Source organism: Crocodylus porosus, unplaced genomic scaffold, assembly GCF_001723895.1.
Source record: "Crocodylus porosus isolate Cpor-Errol unplaced genomic scaffold, CroPor_comp1, whole genome shotgun sequence".
NCBI classification, from domain to species: Eukaryota; Metazoa; Chordata; order Crocodylia; family Crocodylidae; genus Crocodylus; species Crocodylus porosus.
In genome coordinates, this window is record NW_017728906.1 from 62204563 (window position 1) to 62219156 (window position 14594).

Sequence of the window (14594 nt, forward strand, 5' to 3'; positions counted from 1 at the left end):
GTATTTCTTTAAGGAATAAAGATGAAGTCATTAAAAAGGGGGCTGCTACTTTTTGAGCACAGAAATTGAGCCTCAGTAGAGTATGTGCATATGCATGCTACCGTTTAAGTCATAAAGTAGGCAACTCTAATCTTATCTGGATTGTACTTCATGGTAATGGAGCATAAGAAATGTCAGCTTTATTGCATGTTGACTTGTCTCTGAGCCAAATTATTTAATTGTCCACTTGATGAGACATAGCAGATGCACTCACTGTGCAGCCTGTCAGATTCCAATAAACCTGTGAATTCTGCTAAATACCTTGTCATAGGGACATGAAAAAGGAAAGGAAAGGTCTGCTTTCTAAGTGAGTTGTGTGTGGGTACCCTGATATAGGTTGCGTGTAAGATGCATCCCAGTTCTAACTCAAAACATGATTCTGGAAATGCAGATAGTTGTGATTAAGGATGTGATCTTCCAAACCCATATGTAGTCCCATTGCCATCAACAGTATTCTCATGTGTATAAAGCTAAGCATGAGTTGCAGCCAAGGAAGTTTAGGTTAAATATTAGGATAAACTTATCAGGAGGGCAGTAAAACACTGGAACAGGTTACCCAGAAAGGTTGTAGAATGTCTATCCTTGGAGATTTTTGAGACCTGGCTAGACAAAGCTGTGGCTGGGATGATCTAGTTGGGACTGGTTCTGCTTTGAGCAGGGGGTTAGACTAGATGACCTATTGAGGCCCCTTCCAACCTTGATTTTCTGTGATACGATGATAGTGATCTGCACACATGTACATTTACCAGCCCATTCCTGTAGCCTGGACATGCCTGGTTAATTTAGTTTTATATTCTTGGGATTCAGGTTGTCTTAATTTTTATGGGGTTTAAATCAATACTAATTGCATAAGACTTCTAAAGGCCTATGTTGATTTCTCTTTTGTTACAAACACAAAAGCCTTCCCCTCCCACTTAATGCTATACTCTTTTTCAGCTAAAAACTTTCATTGGAGTTCTGGGATTGAGCATTCTCACCTAGGCTTTGCTAATATGTAGGGGTACAGCAATAGACATTTTGGGGGCTGATACCAATAGCGGATATTTAAGGAGGCATATTGGCTAATATCTGATACAGCTTCCATCAGGTGGTAAGTCCAGTGTGGTGGAAGGGGCAGGGATGGCAGATCAATGCCACCTGTGGTGAGGGAGGGGGCAGGGGCAGATGCTACCCAGGAGAAGGTGGGGCCTAGGACAGAGGTGTGGCTCGTGGGGTGGGGACAACTCGCCACTCTTTGCACCCTGGAAGGGCAGGGGTGGGGGTGGGGGGGGCGCTCCTGGATCTGCGCAGCTCAGGGCAGGTGGCAGATCCTGGGTGGAGCCAGAGTCGAGTGTTGTGCGGGGCTTTTCTTGCCAGGGACTGGGCTCGGAGCAGGCTCCGGCTGTGCTGGGAGGAGGCTGCAGCCACTCCAAATTTCATTGCAGCTTCGCTTCCAGTCCTGTGCTGCTGCCTGGTGCAGCCCTGGCTTTTCCTGGTGCTTGGATGGAGGTGGAGCGTTCAGCTGGGGCTGCGGTGGCACAGAGCTGGGCGTCGACCTGCAGTGAAATTTGGAGTGGCTGCAGCCTCCTTCCAGTGCCACCGGAGCCTGCTTCAAGCCCAGCCCCTAGCAAGATAAGCCCCGCACAACACCAGCTCTAGCTCTACCTCACAGCTGCCACCCATCCCACTCTGTGCAGCTCCAGGGGCAAACAACTTCCCCCCTCCCAGGGCACAAGCAGCAGTGGAAGCTGCCCCCACTCCATGATCTGTGTCTGCATTCCATGCCCAACCTCCCCCCCACCAGCTGGGCAGCTCCTGCCCCTGCCCCCCCCCCCATGGTAGGGAGGTTGATCTGCCCCACCATGGCCCTTCCCTCCGCACTCCCCTTCTGACTTACCAGCTGGAGGCAGCTATCCACACTCAGTGCTGTGCTGATCTGATACCATTGTATCAGTGCACCTCTATTAATATGGAAAGCCTTCTTCATATAGCTTGCTGATAAACATGAGCTTTTTAGACTTCTAAAAATAATAATATTCAGTCCTCCAAGCAGTTAGCACATGTGCTGCTTTGTTTTTGGAATGAAGGAGCAGAGAAGTATACAGGAGGAGTATACAGGAGGCTATAGTGGCATATTATTTGGAATTCTGTTTCTGTGAGTAGGATTTCTTATGTGAAGGCCACACTTATCAATGTGACAGTCCTCACTGCGCTCACTCACTCTTGGCAGGAAGATATTTTGTGCCTTCCATTAGCTCTGCTGTATCTTATAGCCCACTGCATTTTTAACTTTGCTGGTCTTACCTCTGTTATGACTGAATGAAAAGTCTATAAGTACATTTGATATTGGGGTAAAGAAAATATTAATGGAATTGCCATTTTAAAAAGTTCAGGCAATTTGTTGCTATACTGAAAGCACCAGAACTAGTTATATAACTTTAGACTTTGTGAGACAGATAGCAAAGTGGTAGGCATGATATAAACAGATAGCTGAATATGTCATCCATCTACATAGCAGATGCAGTATGATAGTGGCATGCTGATTTAGAAAAGTTGCCTGTTGGCCTGTGAGAGTGAGACATGTTCAGTGTTCTATGGTCTCTTTGCCTGAAAATATTTAACAATTCCTCAATTGGACAGTGATTTTTGTGAGATGTAGGCTAATTGCCTTAAGACTGGACTCTTTTTATATAGAACACAGACAGCCATTACATGATGATAACTTGCATGTGATAACTAGTGTAATGTTGGGGTAATGTTGTAGCCATGAGGATCCTTGCCCCTTGCATGTAATAATTACTCATTCTGAAGTGAGTATTCAATAGGCTTTTCATTGCTAAGTGAGCAGTTGGATGCTACCTTCAGGCATTTAGATCCCTAACTATGGGCATCTAAGTTTGAAAATTTTGGCTGAAGTAAATATCATTCAGGTGAGTTGTAACATGGTTGAAATTTTTCTACATTAGTTTTAGCAAAAACCTAACCAGTAAAAAATAAGTAAGTAAATAAACAAAAAAGAATTAAAATGCAATCTTTTAAATTTCAGTAAAAGTATTTTCCCTTTTCTATGAGTGGATTAAATAACACATATTCCTAAAAGGGTATGGAGGCTTCCAGCTTGAACTAGGACTAAGTATTTTAGTGATAATTTATGTAGACTTGGTTCTTTGAGTGCTCCCGGTGAGGGAGGAGGCAGGCGCATTGAATAGGCATTGAATCTGAAATATAGCACCAAAAAAAAAAATCATTCAGCACTAATTAACACTAAAAATCTGTTACCAACTGTTCAGTGATCTGCCCAAGCTCACTGGACATGTGTACATCTACCCCCCAGGGTGCAGTTGGTTCTGCGCTGTCATTTAGTACTTGCTTTAAGAAAGCACTAAATGACAGAGCCATTACTGTACCGTCCTGGTTATTTTTAGCAGCTATGTCACCGTAGTGATGTGGTATAGTGAGGTAGCTCGTCACTATGGTGACATAGCATCAGTGTCACAATTTTTGCCTGCCAATGCTATTTTGCCATATCGACAAGCTACATCCCCATAGTGATGTGCTATGGCAATGTAGCATCACATGTATGTGGGCTCACTGTGTATTGCAGATCTTTTTGTCTTGAAAGTTGTGCTCTTGCACAACCAACTTATGGAGAATGTGGTTAAAGCAAAAGACAATAAAATTAAGCCACGCTGTTCACACTGTGAGATTCTTTTCACAGTTAAGTGATATTCCTCTGCTCAGACAAAACAAAGTTATTTTTTTAAGAGTATTGATTTAAAAAAACACAATACATAAATCAGAAAAATATCTATATCAACTGTACATGTACACGTGATGCCACAAACAAGCAATACAAGGAAATGCAGGGGGGGGAGAGAAAAGAAGGGATAGAAGGAAAGAGAAGTGTGCAATGAGTAACAATTTATCTACCAAAATATTCTAAGAATTCCTTCCAAATTGCACCAAACTTTTCAAAACTATTGAACCTGCTAAACATGACTCTCTCTATAGGTGTTAAATGTGCCATCTCATTATACTAAGTTTCAACCTTTGGAGATACCCTCCTTTTTCAGTGTAGTAATATAATCCTGCATGCTACTAATAAGGCATACTGTAAAAGTTCAGTTTGGGAAGCATTCAGTTTGAATTAGTAAAGTCCTGTTTTGTCTTACAATGTGCAGTGATTTTCATATGCAAGGTATGTGAAAGTGCAAGATACTGCATTAGTTGCTGGTTGTGCAACTTTTTTTGCATCAAGACCTCAAATATATCCTTAAGCCCTACAATCTTAGTAGATGCCAAATGCATCTTTATTGTTGGATTGTGAAAGAACCTAATTTAAGACCAAATATTGTCCTTGGCTATGCATGAATCACTGTAATTTTTTTTTTTTTTTTTTTACACAAACAAAGGTGTGTGTGTGGGGAGGTGCGGGACAAAACCTGGTTATTATTGCTTCCTGATGAATGTAGAAAAGATTTAGTGAGAGAAGGGGGTCAGGACATTGGACTTCTCCCTAATTCTTTTTCATAGGAACATTGGCCAGGAAGGCCAAGGAATCCCTAAAATCACTGCTTTGAATCCTTGCATGCAGTTTACAAGGCCTGATACCCAGCTGTAAAACTCTTAAGATTTTTTTTTAACTTTCTCCTATATAGACATTCCAAATGGTTAACATGCATCCTGAAGAAAATATGCTTTTTTTTAACAATACTGCGGTACTTCCTACCATAATGTTTTCTTTACGTAACCGGTGTCACTGTCAGTGCAAAACATAGGCAGTTGGTTACCAATCTGTATATTAAACTAGTCTTCTTCACCTCGCACACACTAATTGTGATTTTTACTGTAGATGTTACACAGGTCCTGTTCCATCTGCTGATTACCTGAGGAACTGAGCTGCTTTATAGTAAATTTTAATTCTTTCCATGGATAAAAAATGCTAAAATTACCAGAAACAGCTTTTTGCCATGGGCATTGCTGACAACGTAAGCATAACAGTTCATAAACATAAGTCTGTTCCTGGATACATAGATACCTAGGGATCAGGAAATCATAAGCAGCTCTGAAAATGGGTTGGTAAATAGTTTAAATCCCTCTAGTGATTAGCAAAAATGCCTTGAAGTGGTTTTTAAGCTCAAAAGCTGTGTTTGCTTTATGCTTTCAAATGCATTTGTTTCTGTTCACTGAGAAGTGCCTTTTGATGTAAACAGTCAGTTCTAAATTCACTGAAAATAACAAGATAAACAGATTTATTTTTTAAACAAATTTAAATATTTTAATATTTGACCTAATTTTTAAAGAATATAAATGGTTTAGTGTTTTTAATGAGCAGCTCACTACAGCAGTTGGTTTTTTTTAATCTTTTATACTTGATTCTATTAGCTCTACAGATTAAATCAAAGAATAAATCCAGGTCACTTCTTCCCTCCTTATTCATCTTCCCAAAGATGAACTGCTCCATCTTTCTGGACGAAGAGAGATCAATATATTTTTCCCTGTAGTGTAGCTTGTCAATATGGCTCCAGGATTGGCTGACAGAGACTGCTTGAACACTAGCAGCCCAACCTTGCAAATTCTTATCACTAAGCACAGTGCAATGGAAACACAGCTGTTGCCTAGTAGTAAGTGTTTTCAAGAACTAACATTAAACCAAGTCCTTTTTTCTCCTCCTTTTCACTGTGCCACTGAGTCTGTCAGGATCTTGTGAACCCAAAGCGTCACAGATATTCTGAGCTTTTGTGGTCTGAGTTATTTGCAATAGAAGAATTACTTTATTATTTTTCCATAGTCAAAAAAAGAGTGAAAACTAAGAGCTGGCATTTTCTGAGGGTGCCTTTATCTAACAAGGGGGACCTTTAGTTTAAAAAGTTTGAGAAGCACAGCACTATGCATAACACTTTGTTGCTTATGGGTAAGAAATCAAATAAGAGGTTTTTTTTAATAGAGGATTCATGTGGATGTTATTCATTTCTTAGATTTACCATTAGTGGCTCATGACAGCAGAGTATTATTTCTAGGAAATGTTGCATTTTTATATTTCAGCAAAACCCCAGCCTGTTTGTATTGCATATCTCAAACCTGCTGTTTCATATTTGCATGAATTAATTGCATTTTTGCACTGATTTCAGAAGGAACAATGCAGGTGACAGGGAGAAGGCACTCCAAGTGATGCTTCAAGTGCTTCAAACATGTGATCAACCTGCTCCAGATATGTTCTGCCTGTGTGGGAGAATCTACAAGGATATGTTCCTTGATTTTGACTGTAAAGATACCAGTAGCCGAGACAGTGCCATTGAATGGTAACAGAAAAAAACAAAATAACATGTAATAACATTTTCACAGTTACACATTAGGCTGTGAAAAATAAAGTAAACAAATTACTTCTGTACAGCACTGTGAAAGACTGAAAGGCTAAATGTTTTGCTCGTTCAGTCCTTTCATAAGCAAGCTCTTATTGAAGTAATTGTTAGGTGGTTTAGAAGACTTCAAGTAACGACTTCCATTTTTCCAAATGCACTTATCAGTGGGGCTTTTAGTTTGAGGGGCATTATTTTTGTTCTTGGGAAGAAGAGTGTCAAAATGCAGTTTTGTCTTTTTTAAAGAATGTGTAAATTGTTGGTCTTCTGGCATGGGTTTTGAGTGCTGCTTAGGCAGCTTATTCTGAATAGAAGCCACCTATCTGTAGAGACCATATGAAACCTATGCAGTATTTACATACCATTTTATCAATATTTTGATGGCTTGAGAGACAGAAGGAATGCAATTTTTTCCTACAAGTCTTTGCACAATCAAATCAACCAAAAAAAAAAGAGGTAGTGATGTAGACTGAGTGAAGGTGTCCTCTGCCAGTCAGTGGCAAGGGGAGGGGGGGCCTTCTGGGCCCCTCTGCCAATCAGAGGCAAGCTGCGAAATATGGCTCTGCGTGATGCTTGTGCAGCATGAAAAACACTTTGTCTTGCTGTTCCTTAGGTAGGTCCCTACTCAAATATGTGCAAATTGGCACATCATAAAGTTGTAGGCAGATGCTGTCCTCTGTTATGCTGACAAATTAAATCATATTCTCAAAAGCGTGTCCTGCTCAGGGTTCTCTTGGTACAAGTCTCAATACTTTCTTCACAGTTGGCTAAGTGTCTGCAGCACTTTTTACAATTGTGAAGTATTTAATGTTTGTTGTACAGGGAGATGTGAGCTCTTCATTCTTTCTCTGCAGGTATCGCAAAGGATTTGAACTCCAGTCAAGTCTGTACTCTGGAATTAACCTTGCAGTTTTGCTACTTGTTGCTGGGCAGCGGTTTGAAACCTCTATGGAACTGAGAAAAATAGGTAAGCAAAAAAAGTACAATGCTACAGGCTGTTTTCTGTGGGGGGTTTTAAACTGGAGAAAACTTGAATTTTTTGGAATGATGAGATGCTAAGGTCCAGTCTTCAAAGATTCTCTTCATTCATTGGTGCCCTGTGGCCCTTTGTGCCAGCTGGGCTGTGCCAAAGGAGACCCATATTTGTTACAGAACCAGCTGTTTATTTGTTACTTCTGCACATTGCACTGCAACACAGAGCTAGAACAGAGGTAGGATGTGGGGTGGCTAAATGGGATCAGCGACCTAACCATATTGCACCCCTTTAGTGACTTGTAATTGCCACTGAAACTGAGGTGAAAGTCAGGAAGCCACCAGGGCGTCTTCTATCACTGATTTAGGCAGACCCTTCTTGGTCAAAATTTGGTAATTGGAGCCAATTGCCCAACTAAAATTTGAATTTCCCCAGATTTCAGGTACTTGGATTTAACCCCATCCTTGATATAGACAGGTCTATAAAAATAATTGTAGTATGACTTAACATTTCCAAGGTGTACGGTTAAACAGTTTGTTGGGAAGAAAAGGAAGCTTGGAAAAAATGAACAATTACTGGGATGTGGGACAATTCTTCAGTGTCAGCATGCTTGCCAATGATGTTGGAAAAGCAGTACAAGCAGCGGAGAAGCTGTTTAAACTGAAGCCACCAGTTTGGTAAGTAGTAGGTGCTACTGTTATGTACATGTAACCTGTGTCTTCCAAGTCTGTGGAGACTTTTGAAATTAGGCTGGACAAAGCACTAGCAATTAAGTAATAATATGGAAAAAATCTGCAAAGACAAATGAAAAACTAGATGACTTAATAAGCTTATAAATAAAAAAAATGTTGTGGCTGCATGATGTGAATGAGCTCCCTTATTATTGTTGGGATGCCGGGGGGAGGTTTGTAGAAAATAACATTACCTATCTTAGTGACAATGATGATACATGTCCCAAGAAATGTGTGCAGTAAGGTAGAGGTGACTTCAAGTGAAGCTGAATTCTCATCAAAGTAATGTCCGTTAAATCCTACATTACTCTCTCATCTGATCCCTTCTATGGTGTGATCAATACTTGCTGATCCATGTAATTTCCCCATCGGATATGTTTAACAGCTCAGCAGTGAGACCACACCGTAGAATTTATCCCTACACTTTATATCATGTCTGAAAATCTGTAGAATCGACACCATCACATGTAAATGACAGAGATCTATAAAATATGTTTAAGTTGGTTCAGGATTATATTTATGAAAAGTTTTATAAGATGCTAAATCATTGAAAATCTTTTGGGGGTTACTATTTATTTCAGTCTGTTGACTGACTATGTGTTCTAGGTATTTGAGATCATTAGTCCAGAATCTGTTGTTAATCCAGCGTTTCAAGAAACTCACCATAGAGCATTCTCCTAGACAAGAGAGACTCAATTTCTGGTTAGATATCATTTTTGAGGCAACAGAAGAAACAACCAATGGACTGAGATTTCCAGTAAGATGTTATGTCTGGTTTTATAACTTGTATTTCTTTCATATATTTCATTTTGTATGGGGTGGGAGGTAAAAGAAGTTAGACTATAAACATAACAAAATCCTAACTGGCCAACATTTTATTGTATGGCATTAACCAGAATCTTTCGGTATTCAATTACAAGGCATCTAGTGTTGTCTCCAGTGCTAAGTAACCAGCACAACCATAATAATATTGTTTTACAGTAAGTAGGAAAAAATAGGGTAGTTGTAAAATATAGCACATGTGCAAATACACACACATTTTCAAATGTATTACATGCACAGACACACATGGTTTGAAATTGCTTTTTATCTATAAATTGCTTTTTCCTGGGTGCATCTACACATGATGCTACATTGCCATAGCAATGCACCACGGTGACGTGTCTGTGGACAAAAACCGTGCTACCGCTGCTACGTTGGTATAGCAACATGCTCCATTGGACTAGGGTATTGCTATGGCAATGTAGCGGCTAAAAATAATAATTCGCCATCGGCACAACACAGTATGGCCTGTTACTGCGCTATCATTTAGTACTTCCAATGGTGGTGCAGTGTTAGTACTGCTTGTACTAAATGATAGCATGGTAACAACAGCACTGTAGGGGCACTTGTAGACGCGCCCCCTGAGGTCCTGTTGCACAATAGTAAACAGGAATGTGCATTTCCTTCTAGGTATTAGTGATAGAACCAACCAAGTTCTACCAGCCTGCATATGTGTCCATCAACAATGAAGATGATGAGAGATCTCTCTCTCTTTGGCACGTCTCACCCACTGAAGTGGTAAGGGAAGACAGCACTTTCTTCACCTGTAGATCTTGAAGCAATATGCAAACACTTAAGCCTTGCTACATTCCTGTGAAATGGGTAAAATTATATCTATTTTATGTATGGGTAAACAGAGGTATTATAGAAAGAAGTTTAAGACAGCAGAGGGAATCAGTGGCAGATCTGAGATTAGTACTCATGGGGTCTTGACCTCTGGTCTTGGGCTTATTGCATTAAAACATACACACTCTAGAATTTCATGCCTGATAGTGATATCCTCCATTTACTTTCTCTTTTTGTACTTGCATATGCAGTGTCTTAATGATGCTACTTGGAGCTAATATGTCTTTAACTATTATTGACACAGCACCATGATATACTTAGTCTAGGCTTCAAACAGACATTGCCTATGTGCCACCATAAACATTTTTATAGCAGCACAAAACATGAACTAACAGATGCCAGGATGCCCAAATTTGTGAGCGTGATAATATGTGGTCATAGCTTATACTGCCTTTTCACTGCTGAAGTCAGTTATCTTATGGTGGGAGAGCATGGGCAGCCCAAGTGCAGTCTGCAAGCATGAAACAGTGAAATCCCATGTGAGTTCATGCCACACGTGAAGAGGCACACCCTGGGAATTGTCCTCCCAGGTGATTCCCAGGGCATGTGTATCATGCTGCTGCACCCCAACCTGGGGTGTGGTCTGCAAGCATGGAGCAGAGAACCGTCATGGGAGTTTGCCCGCCTCCACACTGCAGATGCTTTTCCTGGGAATCCTCCTACAGGGGATCTCCATGGAGTGTGCATCACACTGTTCAGGCATGGGCTTCTTTGCTCATGGTTCTCCCACTTGCAGATGTGCACTCTTGGCATGTCCAGATGTGCATGGACATTTGGTTCCCTGGAGAGAGACAACTAGCAGCAGCACACCTTGTGCTGCAGCTACTTGTCCCTGTGGAATGCCCATGCCTTGTGCATTTTTGGCATGTGGAAAGTTACCCCGGGGGCAGTAGGGGAGACTGGAGCCAGCACTGCTGGCATCAGCAACCTGACCTTGGGTCCTGGGGGCCTCCCAGGGCTGCAGCCATGGTGATCCTGCTGGGTGGAGCCTGGTCAGCAGCCGTAGCACAGCTCCAGGTGATCTGGCTCTGCTTTTCAGCAATACGCACTGCTCAAGTGTGCACTGCTCCGTTTTTTTTCCGGGGTGAAAAAAACTTGCAGAAAAAAATGGAGCAGCACACGCTTGGGCAGCACACCCTTGCAGTGTGATTGTACATATGTGTCACTGCAAATGTTTGCAGTGCCACATATCATATGACCATGTTCATCTGGACGCACCCTTAGGTCAGAGTTCAGTACCCAGGAGTGTGAAGAGTGGCAGGGGCCTGACCCTGCAGGACAACCACTCCAGTGACCTCTGTAGATGCCACTGAAGTGCTCAGCTGTTCCAGAACACATCCCACTCCAAAGAAGATGTCTGGGGATATCCTTGGTCTAGCACAAAAGGTATAAAGATTTGGGTAGGCAAATGACACAGGAGTCAGGAGTTTTTGGACTGTGGGGTTTTAAGAGAAGGTATAGTAAAAGAGTGGGGAAGAGATGCAGCATAGGGGCAAGCAAACTCTTGGCAGTAAGAAATAATTGTAATTCGATGTGGAAGAGGAAGAAGGAGAGTAAAACAGCCTGGAAGTATTTGAGAAGGGGGGGACATTTTCAGAAAGACATGTCAGGAGGATAATCTTTGTGCTTGGACTGTGGATAGACTTGCTAGGGGCAGATATAAAATGTCAGAAAAAAGAATGGCTCAGGATTTTAAAGGTTTGTTTTTTCCCTGGGTTTTGATCTGGTGTAGTTCTACATCACTCCTGGTGTAGACCGCAGCTTATACGGGACTAATTCCACCTTATGGGGTAGAGTCCCTTGGAGGCTGGCCTAACTTATGTTAGCTGGGAATAGCAAACAAGACACCATTCACCACATTGGGCTATTTGGAGGGCAGCATTTCTGGTCACACTTTATCCTTCCCCTTCTCTAGCTTTTCATTATGCCAAGGCTTCTGGGACTAGGATTTATGGAAAGATACAGAATGTTTCCATCCTGTTTGTGCCTGAGCCACACAAAGGGGCCATGCCCACTATATTTTTTAATATGAAAGGATTACTTCTTGACTCAAGATGGACTGTTTAGTACGTCAAACTTTAACACTGCCTTCAAGGCTGAATTTTACACTGTCTCGGACATCACTGTGATACTTGTCAAATTTCCTTTTCTAAAGTTTGTAAATATAACATTTAGTATAGTTCCCTACTCTGTAAAAGCCCATGCATTATTTCAAATTAAAAACCTGAGATGTCTCCAAAAGAAGATAATATTTTGGCTATTATCTGAGGGATTTTTCATATGCTATGACCTTGCCTTCAGATAACAAGCTCAGATTAACCTGCGCTTGACTTGGATCTTTGTTCCTTACAGAAGCAGATTCATGAATGGAATTTTACGGCCTCCTCCATTAGGGGAATAAGGTCAGTACATTTGAATACAGCTAGTTATGCTTTTTATGTCTCACTTAAGTTAGATAGTTGTTCCTTAAAACTTGAGATAATGAACTCTGCTTTTCATTACCCATTATAAAATTTTCTTCTGCCCTGCGACATGGCAAAAGGGAAGAGCCTGCCTCTCAGTAAGAGAAAGGGAGCAGAACATTTTGTCTGTAGTTTGACTTAGTCTTGCCTAAATATGAGCATTTTAATTTTAAAATCATCATTTTGAACCTCCTTTTCCTAAACCAGTCTTTGCTGGGTGTGTTCCTGCTTTATCAGTGGCAGGTATTGGAGTCTTTACAGTCAACCCTGACACAACACAGACCTAACACCGTAACCTGTCACAAGTAAAACAGGGGAACCACAGCAGTCAATATCCTGCATCTATGAAATCTTGTCAACATATACTCAAGAGATCCTGGGCAGAGGAAGGCAAAAACCAAGTTCTTTCAGTCTTTCCTATTAAGTCTTGCTTCCTAGTCCTGTAATAATTTTTGTCCCTCTCCACTGGACTCTTTCTGATCTGTCCACATCTGTTTTGAAGTATGGGGCCCAAAACTACACCCAGTACTCCAGGTAAGGCCTCGCCAACACCGGCTGAAATGAATCAAGTGAGTGTAATTCTACATGGCCGCTCCAGTTCAATACAGATGCATCTGATCCTGTTCTTAAGGTCACCAGAAGTTCCCAGTATAACATGGAAGTAGAATTTGGCACTGTATTTGAATGACACTATGAATAATTGGCTATAATAAGTGACAATTATTCTTGAAGTGCAGGAACCAGATAGTGAGGACTGTGTTCTAGAGGATTTGGTAGCAGCTATGGAGAATATTTCTGACCCCCACTAAGGCTGTTTTGCAGCCACTGTTTCAGCCTTAGTTGCCTATGGGTCCTGTCCACTCCTTCACCTACATGACTGTGTTGGACAGCAATGGCTGGTGTAGCCTCCTCGCTTCAGCATTGCTTTCATGCCCAGCAACCTCCAGGGATAGATTAAGGTGCCACCAGACTAGCCTATAGCAAAGGTACAGAAGCAAGATTCACAAGGGGACTTGGGTTTAAGGATGCCAGGTGGTTCCACACCTTTCATATTAAGCACCCAGTTTCCAGAGAAGAATTCACAAATTTAAATTAGGAGCCTAAATTTCCTGCACTTTTAAATGGGAGATTCAGGTGTCAAGGCCTGGAATTCACCAGTGCTCAGCACGGTGAGCAGAGGTTTGCTGAAACCAGACAATAAGAAGTGCAAAAGAGAGAAATGTGTCTGAAATCCTTCCTGAAACACTGTCTCTTTTCACTGATTTGAAAAATCATTTATATAAAAACTTCAGTATAAATACTTATAATATGTCAAATATCTGTGTAACAAGACATACTTATTCAATGTCTTGTTGATTTAGTACACCCACAAAAGTAATAATATCTTGAAAACCGTGATTTACAGTTATTTATTAAAGAATAGGCTCATAATACTATACCTTGGATATCTGATTACTATTGCATAAAATGTTACAATATATATATTTGCAACAATAGATTATTCTGTTTTCTTAATATAGATGATATTTTTTGTGTGATTTCTCCCCCCCCATTTCTCATTGTCTAAATGTATGTTATATGAATTATATTTTTCTTTATCTTGTGTATTAAATCATTGCATGGGCTCAGCTACTTCCTACAAATAAGGTAAATCACACACCCAAGTGCAGTACTTATCAAAATTGTTGCTTGGGTTTGGGGAAAGTGTCATTTAGGTTCAACTCTGCTTATGAGCCTGAGAGTCACAGAAATCCCCAACTACTGCTAAACTATAGGGGTTTCATTATATAGCAGAAACAGGGCATCTCTGCAAACTTCATACTTGGTAGATATTGGCATCATGATTGTTCTGTTTAGGTTGGTTTGCAGAGGGAGCTTGGGTGTTTAATTAGGGAAGTAAAACAGGGGCTTGACAAATGAGTGGGTATGTCTACATGTGCAATTAGGGTGGAGCAATAAACTTTGGCACAGTTCTCTCTGGAGTTTATTGCTCCTGGGTGTGATGTTTGCATATGCCTTTGGACCATGGCACTGGCAGAGGGCCCCATGGGTCAGCTTGCCAGCCCAGGGCTTCTCTTACCCAGTAAACTGTATGTATGGTGGATAGGCTGACTGAGGCATGAGGATGCTACAGTGTGGGGCTAGCTGGCAGGCAGCCCCTGCACTGTAACATCCTTGTGCCTCGACCAACCCTGTCAGCGTCTACATGTATATTGTGATAGAGTAAATAACTCCACCATAGGATAGTACATGTGTCTGGCAGTACTATCCTATGGCAGAGTTAATTAGTTTACTTTGTCCTAATAGCACCACACATGTAGACGGTGACATTTTATGGTGGAGCTAATTAGTCATCACTGCATTAAACATCTTGTGTAGATGT

At 41.1% G+C, this 14594-nt stretch overlaps 1 protein-coding gene across 2 annotated transcripts in view; it reads left to right on the forward strand.

Moving 5' to 3' along the window:
- Window positions 1–14594, forward strand: part of MAP3K15 (mitogen-activated protein kinase kinase kinase 15) — a 145071-nt gene that overhangs the window by 79556 nt on the left and 50921 nt on the right. For both annotated transcript variants that reach the window (XM_019529218.1, XM_019529219.1), the window contains 6 exons: window positions 6150–6320; window positions 7232–7344; window positions 7868–8027; window positions 8688–8838; window positions 9534–9641; window positions 12102–12151. In XM_019529218.1, coding sequence (XP_019384763.1) covers window positions 6150–6320; window positions 7232–7344; window positions 7868–8027; window positions 8688–8838; window positions 9534–9641; window positions 12102–12151 — 753 coding nt within the window. The remainder of the gene's footprint in view (window positions 1–6149; window positions 6321–7231; window positions 7345–7867; window positions 8028–8687; window positions 8839–9533; window positions 9642–12101; window positions 12152–14594) is intronic.